This window comes from Papio anubis, chromosome 8 (genome assembly GCF_008728515.1).
Source record: "Papio anubis isolate 15944 chromosome 8, Panubis1.0, whole genome shotgun sequence".
Classification (NCBI taxonomy): Eukaryota; Metazoa; Chordata; class Mammalia; order Primates; family Cercopithecidae; genus Papio; species Papio anubis.
This window is the reverse complement of record NC_044983.1, coordinates 16,064,169-16,079,344: the sequence shown is the minus strand read 5'-3', so window position 1 is coordinate 16,079,344 and position 15,176 is coordinate 16,064,169. Positions and strand designations below refer to the sequence as shown.

At 36.5% G+C, this 15,176-nt stretch overlaps 1 protein-coding gene across 50 annotated transcripts in view; it reads right to left on the bottom strand.

The window, feature by feature from the left end:
• Positions 1–15,176, bottom strand: part of PCM1 (pericentriolar material 1) — a 110,441-nt gene that overhangs the window by 56,359 nt on the left and 38,906 nt on the right. For all 50 annotated transcript variants that reach the window (XR_004185747.1, XR_004185746.1, XM_031669392.1 and 47 more), the window contains 8 exons: positions 14,893–15,033; positions 13,760–13,950; positions 12,268–12,468; positions 10,824–11,043; positions 10,569–10,714; positions 9,876–10,066; positions 7,208–7,379; positions 3,851–4,209 (listed from right to left, as the gene is read on the bottom strand). Coding sequence is in view for 48 of the 50 variants with exons in the window: in XM_031669392.1 (XP_031525252.1) it covers positions 3,851–4,209; positions 7,208–7,379; positions 9,876–10,066; positions 10,569–10,714; positions 10,824–11,043; positions 12,268–12,468; positions 13,760–13,950; positions 14,893–15,033 (1,621 nt within the window). In the remaining 2 variants the exon portion in view is untranslated. The remainder of the gene's footprint in view (positions 1–3,850; positions 4,210–7,207; positions 7,380–9,875; positions 10,067–10,568; positions 10,715–10,823; positions 11,044–12,267; positions 12,469–13,759; positions 13,951–14,892; positions 15,034–15,176) is intronic.

Genomic DNA, 15,176 nt, shown 5'->3' with positions numbered 1-15,176 from the left:
CAGAAGGCCACAGAATCATCCTGGAACATGGGCAAGAGAGGCTTGTGAGAAGTTGCTATGTGGATGGACATTTTCCACTCACCTCCCTCTTGCCCTGAGATGCTTCTGTCAGGAGAGTTTCCCATCTCCTCTCAGGTTCTAATGAAACATTAGACCTTTCTTCCTCACCCTTGTACAGTACATTTGCAGACTAAGAACAGGCTTAGCTGCAGTACAGCAATGATTCCTCAGCAACATGGTGTCCCACCATCCAAGGGACAATCATTAGCCAGCCCCTTTTATTTTGGTGTCACTCTTTTCAAGTGTGAAACAAGGGACACAGAGAAATGCCCCCTTGGACTACTCTTTTCTCTGCCTAAGTAATTAATAAGGAATAAATTCAAAAAGTCTACTGGTTGTTTACCAGCCAAATCTGTCAGGCCTTGCCTTGCCTAATGTTTCACATCCGTTTCATGTCCATCTTCATTAGCGAGCAACAGGAAAGGGAGGAAGCAAGAAATGAAAAGATTCAAGGACAGTAAGAACCCAGAAGTCAGTACCTTAACAGTTCTATCCAATTTTCCAAGAAAAGAGTGAAGAAAATCTAGGCTCCTACTCTCTAATATCATCAGAAGAGTACAGTGTAACCGAATAATACGTCTGATAACAGGAAAACTCAGTAAGGCAGGAAATCACCTTCTACTCATAAGGTCTAAGTCTGAACTGAAGTTTAAAAGATGATTATTACATAATTTATATATTCTTACCTCACATGCAATATGTATTTTCACATATAAAGACCTTCTAAAGATTAAAACACATTTCCATCATGGGAAACAAAGTTAAATGAGATTTATGAAGCTACTTCTGAAAGAATGTGACCATGCACAAAAAACACATACATATTTGGATCACTCTAGTAAGTATGGGACAGTATAACTGGCTGTACTATATCTCTCAAGACAGCAATGTAATTCCCACTATGCTGAAATATTTGTCATATCTGTTCCCAATTCCTCTCATCCTGCTTCTTTCCCACTCTATATTTACTGTAGTAACAATTTGAAAGGCTTTCTACACTTTTCCCCACCCACCTCTATTTACCACTTCCTTTAAGATACAATAAAAATTGGCCAGGTGCAGTGGCTCACATTTGTAATCCCAGCACTTTGGGAGGCCGTAGAGGGCAGATCACCTGAGGTTGGGAGTTCAAGACCAGCCTGACCAACATGGAGAAACCCCGTGTTTACTGAAAATACAAAATTAGCCAGGCATGGTGGCGCATGCCCGTAATCCCAGCTACTCAGGATGCTGAGGCAGGATAATTGCTTGAATACGGGAGGCGGAGGTTAAAGATGCGTAAAAATCCTTTTTTCTAACAAATCTTGACCATTCCTATAGCACAAAAGGAATAAAAACCACATAAACCAGTGGTCCAGTTCAGTACTTTTCAGACTTTCAAGTACATATCTTCGTATCAAAAATCTTGCTAAAATGCATACGGAAGAAAAATACATACTGATTTAGTTGGCATAAGGTGAGGCCCAAAAGCATGCATTTCTAATAATCTCCCAGATGATGTAACGCTGCTTGTCCACGGTTCAGATTTTGAATAGCAAGGATTTAGCTAATTTGATTTTATCCCATATTACTTTGGCTCTGCTATGTATAGTTTGATTCTGCTATCAAGCCTTTTATTTGTGTGTGTGTGCCTTAAAGCAGGGCACTCACTAACAGGTGGTCTTGAATGCTTGCTGAGCAAACTGACTCTATGTTTCCAGCAGGTATTTTCATACCTCAATATGAAGGAAAAGAGCACAAAGATCAGAATGTCAATCCTTATCTTGAAGTTAAAAGGCTGAACTACGTATTTGGAAAAGTAATTCCCCAGAATAAAGGAGTTTCAGAAAACTAAAAACATACCAGCATTTCTAGGGTTAGGTGGTCATAACCACAAATTAGCTAAGGTTCCTCTAAAATCTGCTACTTGAAGTATAGTCCACAGACCAATATTGGCAACACAAGAGAGTCTGTTAGGAAGGCAGACTCTCACGTCCCTTCCAAGCCAAATGAATCAAGAATCTGCACTTAAACTGTATTCCTAAGGAGATGTGTGTCAAACACTCAAGTTTAAGAAGTGTTGCCCTATCAGATTCAAATTAACTATTTGAATGAGACGATGCTGAAATTTAAAATGTCAGTTTTTCTTCATTTATTTATATGACAAAGAGCATCTTTGTGGGGGCAAAGCACTAGGAAATAGAAAGTTCTGAGTTGCGTAACGGCCCTGTCTCAAAATGGCCATTATCTACTTAAATCTTCTCTGGTAGCACCAAGAGTAATCTTGGAAAAGCACAGTAACTTTCTGAATAGCTTCAGATTACCAATTAATTTACTAAATAAACCAGCTTCTCCTAAACCTTTATAACCAGAAAATTACTTCAAGGCTGATAATGTGCATGCTAAGAAAAATGTCACCCCTTTCACTACTGTTCAAATTTGCTTTTTAAACCATCAGTCAGATTCTTTACATGGGCTTCAAGGTAGGAGCCAAGGACTTCAAGGATAGATGAATTACTGAAATTTTAAAAAATGTGCCAACATTCTCTTTTATATCTGTGGTTTTCATTAGATTTTTCAAAGGTTTCATTATCCAAAAGTGATTAAGATGAAGGCTGCCAAAGTTTACAAGTGTATTTTTTTACTACAGGATTTCTCAGGGCCTTTACTATACTTGTATGTGTTGTGAACTCCCAAGAAAGGGAGTTAGCAGTGTGCAATGCATTTCAAAGTTTCTGATTATAAGCCTGGAATACTTTGTTCTTAAACACCAATTTTTTTTTTTTCCAGAGTCTTGCTTTGTCACCCAGGCTGGGCGTACAGTGACATGATGTTTGGCTCACTGCAACCTCTGCCTCCCAGGTTCAAGCGATTCTTATGTCTCAGCCTCCTGAGTAGCTGGATTACAGGCACGCCCACCACACCCGGCTAATTTTTGTATTTTTAGTAGAGATGGGGTTTCACCATTTGGACAGGCTGGTCTCGAACTCCTCATCTAAGGTGATTCACCTGCCTCAGCTTCCCAACTTGCTGGGATTACAGGCATGAGCCACCGCACCTGGCCTTAAGCACCAAATATTACCTCCTTAAACTCAGAACAACCTTTCAAGGCCACAGCCCATCCTTTGCAAACATAAAAAGAATATCCTTCAGCTGTAACACTGCAGATTTTAGCTAATAAAACTATTTTTAACCTAGTATACTTCAGTAAATAATTCAAAAATCACAGAAAATATATTTTTCTAAGAGGTATGAAGCTAACACCATAAAGAAAACTTCAAAAAAATTTTTTAAAGAACTTTGATACTCAATGGCAAGATTGAGTAAAATATAAGTTTAGCTCCAGGAGGACTAAAGCCAGCCTGTTTTGAAACTGTTTTATCTATATGATATTCAAAAACTGCAATATATTTAAGAAGACCACTTTTCCTTAAACGCACCAATCAAGAATCCATCTAAAAGTCATGACCAAAGAGTTGGATGCAGGATCCAATACAATAGCAAAAGAGAAAAAAGAGTAAAATGTGGGCATTTTGGCAATTTTTCAAGAACTTACAAAATTGAAGCTTTAAGAAGCACCAAAAATAAATGCCATGTTTTACGACATTAATCCAGAAAATTAAACCCTATTTCAAATATTATTTTGTAAAAAAAAAAAATTACATATAAAGGTAACTAAAAATGACTGTTCAACTAAGTCTAGCACAGCACCTGCACATCTAGCCTTTCTGAAACTATATATATGTCAACATGTCAAAGTAAGATTACCAACATTTACACTGATCAACATTCAACAAATTTCAACACTTACTGATGTTTTTAACTCTGCTCTTCAGCTGAGTAGAATTCCTCTTCTTACTTTTTGACTTGGGAGTTTTATCTTTAGATGCCAGGCTGGCCTGTGCAGATGCTTTTCTTGTCTTGAATGTTTTAGTCACTATTGTTGGATCTACTGGATCAGGCATACTGCTAAAGCTTTCCAATGATTCTTCATCAAAATGGCGTCTTCTTCCGTTTGTATCTACTTGATTTTTACGGTTACTATTTGTAGATTTTTCTACAGACACTGCAAATCCAGTCTTGATAAACGGTTTCTCTACTTCACCTTCTTGGTCATATAACCATGGTGTCCTACTGCTTTCCACCTCCTCTTCAGGCAGTTTTTTATTCCTTACCAACGAAAACAAGTTTTTATAAGTTTACAATTACAGATTTCTTTATTTACAAAAACTCCAAATATACTGAATTTATAGTCTACTCTTGAGCAGATTTAGGTGAATGAAACTGTCAACAGGCCATAGAAATGTTTTCACAAACATACACTTTAAATATGCAAATACCACATAAGCTAAGGTACTAAATCAGTTTTAATTCTGGACCCATCTCACTAAACCACTTTTACTGGCAAAAGTTCCTTATCAAAGATCTAGCATTCGCAATGGAAAACAGTGGGAAATAAAAATCAGGCTAGCTGCAGTGGCTCACGCTTGTAATCTCAGCACTTTGGAAGGCCGAGGCAGGAGGACTGCTTGAGCCCAGGAGTTCAAGACCAGCCTGGGCAAAACGGTGAGACACCGTTTCTACAAAAAATTTTAAAAATGAGCCAGGCACAGAAGCATGTGCCTCCAGTCCTAGACATTCAGGAGGTTGAGGCGGAAGGATCCCCTGAGCCCAGGAATTCAAGGAGGCAGCTAGCTATGATCATGCCAACTGCATTTCTGCCTGGGTAACAAAGTTAGACCCTGTCTCTAGAAAAAAACAACAAAGAAAAATCAAAGGAAGATGGGACATAAAAGAACAAAAAGCTGGAAGAACGGCTCAGAAAGAGCTACAGCAGAGGGCTTGGGAACATACATGGATTTGTGTTCACCTAAAGCAGTTCAAGCAGAACAAGAATTTGGTGAAAACAATTGGTCAATTCAACCAGTAATTTATTTCTCCACTCCTTAAGTCCATAGTTCTATTAGTCTACTGTCATTTCCCAAATTTTATCTGCTGAATACTAGCATCCCTTAATGTTTAATAGGTACTCATCGGTCATCTAGGCTGGGGAGAAAACACGTAAAACAAAGTTAAACAGGTCTGTAAAGTATCTCAGAACTTTTAATATGCCAACATGCTTTATAAATCTCTTAAGAGTGCTAGTGAGCAAGAAGTCCAAAACTTTATCACAGAACCTAGCGTGAACACCACCACTGCTCCTAAGAATAGTCTGGGAGACAGTGACCTATAGGATTTAACTCAAGACAAGGGTTAGAAACCTATAACTTACAGGCCAAATTCAGCCTGCTGCCTGTTTCCACAAGGCCTCTGAGAGCTAAAAATGGCTTTTATATTCTTAAATAGTTGGAAGAAAAAAATTAAAATAAAAAAGTTTGTGACAAATGAAAATTATATGAAATTAAAAATTTCAGGCCGGGCTTGTGGCTCAAGCCTGTAATCCCAGCACTTTGGGAGGCCGAGACGGGCGGATCACAAGGTCAGGAGATCGAGACCATCCTGGCTAACACGGCTAAACTCGCCTCTACTAAAACACAAAAAATTAGCCGGGCGCAGGGTGGCGCTCTGTAGTCCTGTTACTCGGGAGGCTGGAGGGGCAGGAGAATGGCGGGAACTCGGGAGGCGAGCTTGCAGTGAGCTGAGATCTGGCCACTGCACTCCAGCCTCATGCATAGAGCAAAGACTCCGCCTCAAAAAAAAAATAAATAAATAAATAAATAAATAAATAAAATAAATAAATAAAATTTCAGTGCCCATAAATAAAGTGTTTTTGGAGAACACAGCCATACTCATGTTTACATATTGTCTATGGTTGCTATTGTGCAAAACTGTCACAGATGAATGGCTGTGATAAACACCATATGGCCAGCAAGGCCTAAAATACTAACTAGTCTTTTATAGGAAAAGTTTTCTGACCCCTGAGTAAGACTATAGGATTTTATCTGACTTCTTATCTCTAGTCATTTAATTCCACGAAATTACAATAGTTGAGATTTTGGGAAAGGAGGTCTAATCTGAAGTAGGCCAAATATCTAAAATAATTAGACATTCAGATCCATCCTAAAAAAGACATAAGTAACTAATTTAAAACCAGAGTAATTTTTTACTATCAATTATATAAAAAACATGGAAAATAATGAAGTAGGGACATTTTGGTAGGAAGGTCTATTCACTGAAGCTTTGAATAAATGTTTACTGCTTGTGATGGATATTCATTCAACAATCATTTCTGAATAGCAACTGTGAGCTAACACTGTGTTAGGCTTCTGACAACAGAATACCTTTATAGAGCAACGTGAGATTTAACAGGAAAAAACAGAACAACTAAAAAAAGGAATCAACAAAGTAAGGGATGTTAATCACAGGATTCCTAGTGGTGAATATAAAGTTGGAATTCTCAGAGTTATTGGTTAATCAAGTTAAAAAAAAAGAAAAAAATCCCAGTTAATGATTAGGTAATTAAACAGTATCAAAACGCTAATAGAAGAGCCTGAGACAGTCCTAATCACACAGCTAAAGACAACTATAATGTGAATTATATATATTTTTACAGAGTAGAAAAGACAATCAGAGAGATATATGAGAGATTAACTTCAACTGAGCCAATCTTTCACACTGAGTCAAAAATTGTGTTTCAGAAGATTATAGCATTAAAAAATAATAAATGTAAGAAACAGAGGAAAAAGAAATCCTAACTATGATTAATACCATGCATCCTCAAAACTTATGAGGCAAAAGTTGTTTTTATAATCTAATTGTACTCAACATTATATTTGAATAGGCTTTAGGAAGTGATTCTAATCAAGAGCTAGGAATCAAAAAAAGGGATCATCACTTAACAACTATCTTCTAGCAGTTAATATTAGTTTCCAGCCCTAAGTCAGTGAACAGCAAACTGGTTTAACCTTAAGACAGGTATCAAATCAGAGACTAAAGAAATCCTATGAGTTATGCCACATCCTTCCAAACTGAACTTTTCGTGTACCAGGGTTACAAGGAAGTATCTGGCATCTTATCTACTGATACATCAAAGTTTCATGTTTCCAACATCATCAAGCCAAATCATCACAAATGTCCTCCCTAGTTGCGTTTTCAAATTACATATAATTAGATGTAATCACAAAAGTGAATGTTTAAGCAATGAAAGACTATGTTTACAATCAGGTACCTTGGTTTCTCTGCTCCAATAGAGGAACTGCTTTCAAAAGGTTTTGGAAAAGCCATATATTCTGTTTTTCCTGAAGAATTCTGGGCTAAGGGTTGCTGCTGTTCACTGGGTGTAGAGATATTCTGAGAAAAATCTCCGAAATTAGAAGGAAATAAAGGGCTGAAATTCATACCTAATCAGTAAAATCAATGGGTAAGAGAAAAATAAAGAAATGTCTTTAGCTTTAAAATGAAATTAAAAAACAATTTTAATTAAATATGCCATTCAAATCCACCAAAACAAAAAATTGTTAATTAAAAAAAAAAGCTAATATTTATCCAATCACTGTTTACAGCTCAGGCCACTATGTTTTAGGCATTGATCAAAGACAACAAATAATCCCCACTCCCTTAAGAGCTAAAAGTTAGAAATAATAGTACCTGACATGTATCAATTACTGCGTGACACACACTACTGCAGGCACTTTACATGTTATTTGGTTTAATACTTAAAACGTTATAAAATAGATACTGCACTCATTTTACCATTGAGAAACTAGGGTTAGAGATCAAATGTCTAATAAATGAAAAAGACGGTTAGATCTCGGGTCTGTATTACTCCTATGCTTATGTTGTTTCTACTCTATTTTTATTGGGAAAGTAGAATATAATTAAATACTTACCAAATACTGTTATGAATCAGAGGTATTTGCAAGAGGCTACTAACAACGTGGGGGGAAAGAGACTGGGAAGGTTTCACAAAAATTGTACTATTTACAAACAATGAAGAGCCTTTATATACAGTTGGTGTGGGTATGAAGTATATTTTAGTAAAAAGGAAGAGCATTTGCAATTTCTTATTACTTAAAAGTCTACTCATGTGATGTTTGCTGCCAATATTAATTGACACCCAAGAACTAAAAAGCCTGTTAAATTTTTTATGCCACACTGTCTTGAAAATCTCATTAAGAAAAAAACACTATGGTATACATATATACACACACACACATATATATATACACACGCACACATATACATCCATATATATACACATTGCTGGGCATAACACTATAATATACATATATAAGAAGTATTGAGTACATACATATTGTGATATATACATACACACACACACACTCACACACACACACACATATTCACAAAGCCCTCTCAACCTTTTTTCTCCTCCTGTATTCCCTGTCAACACCTTTAACTCCTCCTCATGATTCACCTCATATAATCAGTCACTTAACTTATTCACTCTATCACTAAAATGTCTTTCAGTCACTCCTTTTTCTTGATCCCTACTGACAAGGCCTAAGGCCAGGCTATCATTCTTTCTATATTATTATGACAGTCTTCTGTTCACCAGCTATATCTTCCACTCCTTTCCTCCAACTTCTGAACACTTTCACCAGTGTAATCTTTCTAAAATATAAATTTCATGTTATCCCTTGCTCAGAGTCCTTCAATGACACCCTCGTCTGCAATATAAAACCTAAGCTTCTTTGCACATCATAACATGTCTCTGCCACTCTTCAACCACATCAATTACTCTTCCCCTAAATACTAGCCACGCTTAAATACCTCTAAATTCCCTGAGTGATGTATTATTTCATTGCTTTATAACTCTAAGTGGTTTTATTTATTAGAAAGCCCTTTCATTTCTAATCTCTCTGGAAATAAATTCTATTCATTCTTTAGTTTAAATATCACTTTTTTTTGGGGGGGGGGGGACTGATTTGGTGACACTCCCCAGCATTTGCACCACTGTTATGGCACCCGTGGCACTGTACTGTAAGCATTCATTAATAGCATCCTCACTAGACCCTGAATTCCTTGAAGGATCAGTTACTCATCTTCAGATCCCAGTAACTCACATCATGTCTGGTATGTAATGAGTACAGGAAAAAAACATCCAAAGAAAAGCTTAAGCTAAATGTGCTCTCCTTTAGTCTATTACTAGCTACCTAACAAGACATGGTACTCCTCTAGAAGAGCACTGTCTTACTCATCTTTACTCTCCCAGCATTTTACATAGTGCCTAGTATACAGTAGCCAATGAACAGGTTAATTCTCTTTCCTCTTAATAAATAGTTGAAGCAATCATTCCTAAGTAGTTTACTTAATTTCATTAGAAATCATATTATTAAAGTTTGGTTTAAAAGAAACAAAGTAGGCTGGGCGCAGTGGCTCATGCCTGTAATCCCAGCACCATGGGAGGCCAAGGCAGGCAGATCACCTGAGGTCGGGAGTTTGAGACCAGCCTGACCAACATAGAGAAACCCCGTCTCTACTAAAAATACAAAATTAGCCAGGCGTGGTGGCATATGCCTGTAATCCCAGCTACTTGGGAGGCTGAGGCTGAGGCAGGAGAATCCCTTGAACCTGGGAGGCAGAGGTTGCCGTGAGCCAAGATTGCATCATTGTACTCCAGCCTGGGCAAGAAGAATGAAACTCCGCCTCAAAAAAAATATATATATACACACACACACACACACACACACACATATATATATATGTGTGTGTGTGTGTGTGTGTGTATATATATATAGGAAAGAGTTTGCAACTTTCTTTGCAAACATTCCCTACCCCATTCCAAAAGAAAATGTTAAAACATCTATGCAAGAGACAAATTATGTTCTCAAACACTGCTTTTATTTATTTTCTCTTCAGGTTAAGTCACCTACCTGGTGCAAATGATGAAAAGTTAGTAAATGCAGGTATATTGAAGAGATTTACAGGCTGTGTTGGAAAGCTGAAAGGACAAAATAGACTGGGAGAAGGAGGGTGCGATGCACTACTGCCTCTTTCCTTGCTTCCAGGTTTTTCTGGATGCTGATTTTGTTGGCGCATAAGCTCATTTAACATTTGTTTCAACCTACAAAAATTTAAGTCAGTAATCTAAAAATCAGTTATATTACCATATGTAAAGTACATTCAGGAAGAATACATGTAAAAAATGATTCAAAAGCATGCAGACAAACTGCTCTGATACTATAATAATATGTGCTTGGTCTATAGGCTTAATTCAATAACCTTCGTCTGGAACAAGAAATGAACTTAGTACTTCTATCCGACAGTCAGTAAAACTCTAAGAAACTCACTTTTTTGTTTGTTTATAGCTTCACTGTGGTACAATTTATACACTATAAAATTTGCCAAAATGTAAGTGTAAAATTTAGTAACATAAATTTATAAAAACAGAAATCCATGGTATTAAAAGGAAACATAAGGCAAATCACCACTCATAAAATTCTCAAGGGACAGAGAATGTCCAAATATGCAATTTGGTCTTGCTCTTTTCTCCCAGAAGCTAATTGTAAAACATTTGCTCAATGTTAGCTCTTACACAGTCGCAATACTTCTAAGAAACAGATTACCTCTGAACATTATTCTGTTGCCATGTTAGCTGAGTGTAGCACTGGTTCAACTGGTGCATTATGAAGTGTACTTGAGGAGATGCAACATTGCTGGGCATAACACTGTAAGGACCCGTGAGAAGAGTTTGTAGCAGACAAGATAGAGTCTATTGAAAGAAAATATTTGTTAATAGTTACTGATGACTTGAGAAAAATTTGTATTGCTTCCATAGTTATAAAAATAGAAGAAAAATATACTTTCACAGCAAATTTTACCTGCTGGTCTTGCATCAAAGTCTGACAAATATTGACACTAAAATCAAGCTGTTTCTTCAGCTGATTGATTTGTTCTTGCCATTGTTCTTTCTCTTCTACGTAAGAGAGCTCTGACACCCAACGGAGGTTTTCTTGCCGTTGCATGCTGATATTCTGTTGCCTTGTCTTGGCTAAAGGACGATAATTTTCATCTGCTGAAAAAGGGCAATTGTTCTTCCACCTAACAAAAGATTGAAAGCATTAAGTCATCACACAGAATAATTTGGTTTTAAAAATACTGCAATAAACTCTGATACTCTAGCCTACGGGCCAATATTCTCTTTTAAATTCCAAGAATATATAAAGTATTAAAAAATATAGAGGGAGGAGAAAGTCCAGATCTTTAGCTTTGTACAATTATCAGTTTTCATTAGTTTCCAGTCTTTTTCATTAATGTTTTTACACAGAAGTGTCCACATAATTAAGTATTCTGCAAAATAAAAATATTCATTATGTCACAAGTACTTTTCCATTCTTCATGCTTTCAGTTCGACCACATAGCATTTCATCAAGTGGACTACCGTATCTACTTCACCATCTTTAATTCACGAACAAATTTTCAGTTATAATTATTAGTAACAATGTGATAATATCTTTGTTGACAGACCCTTTTCACTATCTACAATTTATTTTTGGTTAATTCTCAACAACACAAGTGAAGACTGATCCAGTTTACCTGTATCTATTGGAACAACATTCTTGTAGAATAATAAAGTATCTATCTGTTCTTTGTGCCTGGTTCCTAGCACAGAGTTTGTAAAACCCTTGGAATCCTCCAAGTGACAGTGTCTTCTGTTATCCAAAACAAGCCCCTTTCAACCAGATCTGAATTTTTGCTAATGAGACCAATCACCAACAGTCAACAATTTTTATCAATTGTGCCTAAGCAATGAAATCTCCTAAAAAACCCTAAACAGAGTTCAGCCAGCTTCTGGGTCAGTGAACACATCGAAGTGCTGGGGAGGGTGCGACACAGAGGAAAGCATGGAAGCTCTGCACACCTGCCCAAAACATATATTGTCCTAATGCACCTCTTCCATTTGGCTGTTCAGAATCCTTTATAAGAAATGAGAAAATATAAGTAAGTGTTTTCCTGTATTTTGTCAGTTGTTCTAGCAAATAAACCTGAAGGGGGTTGTAAGAACTCCCAAATTTCTAGCCACGTTGGACAGAAGTGTGGGTAACATGGGGACCAAGTACTTGAAACTGAAGTCTGAAGTTAGGGCAGTCTTACCGAACTGAGCCCCTTAACTTGTGGAGTCTGCACTAACTAAATAGTTAGTGTAAAAACTGAATTGAATTGTAGGACATTCGGTTGGCTTGGAGAATTGCAGAAGTGCTTGCTGTCAGTCAAAAAGACCTGGACCTCTGAAATTAAGCACAAAATTAAAATACTGAAACTAACCTATTTTTAGTTTCCTTTCCACTGTAGGAGTTATGATTCACACTGTTAGAAGGATACACAGAAAAGTTATCGTTGGAACTGGCATCTTGCTCTTCTTCCTCCTCTTCATCTGTCCGAACAATTCCTTCAGAAAGGTAACCGTCTTCATCTCCTTCTTCATCTAGCGCACACTGGGTAGACCCTCCCCAAGTTGCCATTGTTCTAGTGATTAAGAGACATAAAACAGATGTCATTCTGGAGATAAGCTAAATACTCTGCCACCTACTATGTGCCAAACATTGTTTCAAACATAAATATACATGTCTGTATATAGAATTTCATTTAATCACAGTAACTATGGTATGGGTGGCATTCTCCCTATTGCTGTTAAATAGAATATGTTTAGTTTGCCTACCTGAAAACAATTCTTCCAACAAATTTAAATAATCATCATATCCCCTGGGACTATTTCCCAAAGTTAAACTGCCCTTAACTTTTCCCTGAGGGAGTTTTCAAGATCAGTGCCATTCAGCAGATCTTTCTATAATTATGGCAATAATCTGTATCTGTGCTATCCAATACAGCAGCTGCTAGGTACACATGCCTACTGAGCACTTAAAATGTAGCTAGTATGACTGAGAAAATAAATTTTTAATTTCATTTGATTTAAATTTAAATAACCACGTATAACTAGTGGCTGCCATACTGGACAGCAAAACTCCAGACCAATGATTCTGAAACCAGATGCTCATCAAAACTATGTGAAGAACTCTGCAGAGGAACATAGGTGTAGTACCCAGAACAGAATAAAATATTGAAGATACAGTCTGATCAGTAAAATGCATATTGGGACTCCAAGAATAGAAGTAGTTCATCTGAGAAGAGAGTAGGGCTTGGTGCAAAATTCCAGAAATTCCAGAAATGCCATCTGAGGATATCAAAAGGGAAGGTCATGAACACATCTAAATTTCAATATTTTAGATATGGGTATTACCATATAGCTAAATAATTCACTGATCTTACAGACGACCAACTCTTAGAAATATTCTAAATATGGACATTTTAAACTGATATCCTAAAAACTAAATTATTATTATAATATAAAAACTGTATTATTATAATAAAATGATCCTTAAGAACCTTACAAACAGCAGATACTCAATTTAAGCAAAAAACTGTTTATTTCTGGCTTGACAGAAAAGCACTACAAAATATCAAGTGTTTTCTTTTTATAAACTTAAGAAAATAAGGCTTATACACACAAGAAAATCTGTATCACCATTTGATCAAGTGCCATAGTAATTTAAGACAAAAGAGAAAGCTGATGCTACAAGAAGTCATAACAGAAAGTGGATGGATTCAGTTAACTTGGGTCACAAAGGTGGTAGTTAAATAGTAGCCTCACTGAAATAGATTTGTGCTGTCGTGTAGAGGATAAATGTGGCTGCCTAGCCTACAGGTCAATCTTCGGCAGGTGACATTTTTAGAAAAGTGATTTATGCAGCTCTCTTACTTTTCTGTTCTACTTTGCTGAGGAGTACATAGATTCTCAGATCCATCACTTCTCAATGACACAGCCACTGGAGATGCAGTTTCAGCTAGACCTTGCCTCCTCTGATGTTCAGCCATCAGAGCTTCAAGCTGCTTTCTTCTCTGTCGCAGCTCTTCCCTCAACATTTCATGTCTTCTCATTTCTGACCACAACTATTTTTTTAAGAAACCAGAGTTAAGTAAATATTTGGATTTGCTGTAACCTAAAAGAGTAAAAGACTAATAATATTGTCAGTATCAACAAAGCTTTCTATTCTCATTCTCTCCTTTTCACACTAAGATGTCCATGAAGGTTAAAATAATAATTTAGTTATGAATACGAAAAAATTAGGCAATCTTTTTTTTTTTTTTTGAGACAGAGTCTTACTCTGTCACCTGGGCTAGAGTGCAGTGGCGTGATCTCGGCTCACTGCAACCTCTGCCTCTCAGATTCAAGTGATTCTCCTGCCTCAGCCTCCCAAGTTACTGGGATTACAGGTGCCCACCACTACGCCCGGCTAATGTTTTTGTATTTTTTAGTAGAGACAGGGTATTACCATGTTGGCCAGGCTGGTCTTGAATTCCTGACCTCATGATCTGCCCACCTCAGCCTCCCAAAGTGCTAGGATTATAGATGTGAGTCACCACACCTGGCCTATTAATTCTTAATAGAAACAAGCAGAATTCAAATATACTTTAGAAACTATTTAGGAAAAATTATATTTTCTACAAATTACATATAAATAAAATGTCAAAGGACAGGTCTAACTGAAATGATTACTATTTGTTGCTACTACCCTCCTACATATTTCTGCCAAATATTTACTAATAAAGAACATGAATATTTTTAAAAGATAATTACTTTTTAGAAGTTATTAAAAACTTAATTTTCAATTAAAGTTTAAAAATCAAAATGTTTTGTCTTTTGTATATTCTTATAATCTACAATTACATTTTTGTGTCTACTAAAAAAGGCACAAAACAGACTACCATTTACAAACATGTTTCAAGGATATTCAGTTTCCTTTCTTAAGATGTGTCTTACTGAAGAACAAAAAAAAAAGGCGAAAAAAAAAAAAGACTAACTCAGGAACAACAGAGTACAATTTACAATACCTCATTATCTACTATTGAAGAATCTTCAGGCTCAAAAACAGATTTGCTTGTACTGGTCTCGTGTTGATTAACAGTTGGGGTGGAAGTAACAGTTGGCATATATTTTTTGGTGGGACAATTACCCGCACTAGCAGCTGACAGCTAAAAAGGAATTCACAAAAAAAATTACAAGGAATTAAAGCAATTATATTAATTTAATAAAAGCAGGTACTTTAAATATGGCACTAGGGCTCTAGTGCCATATTTAATCTGCTATCACACCCCAATTACCATCATCATCCAGA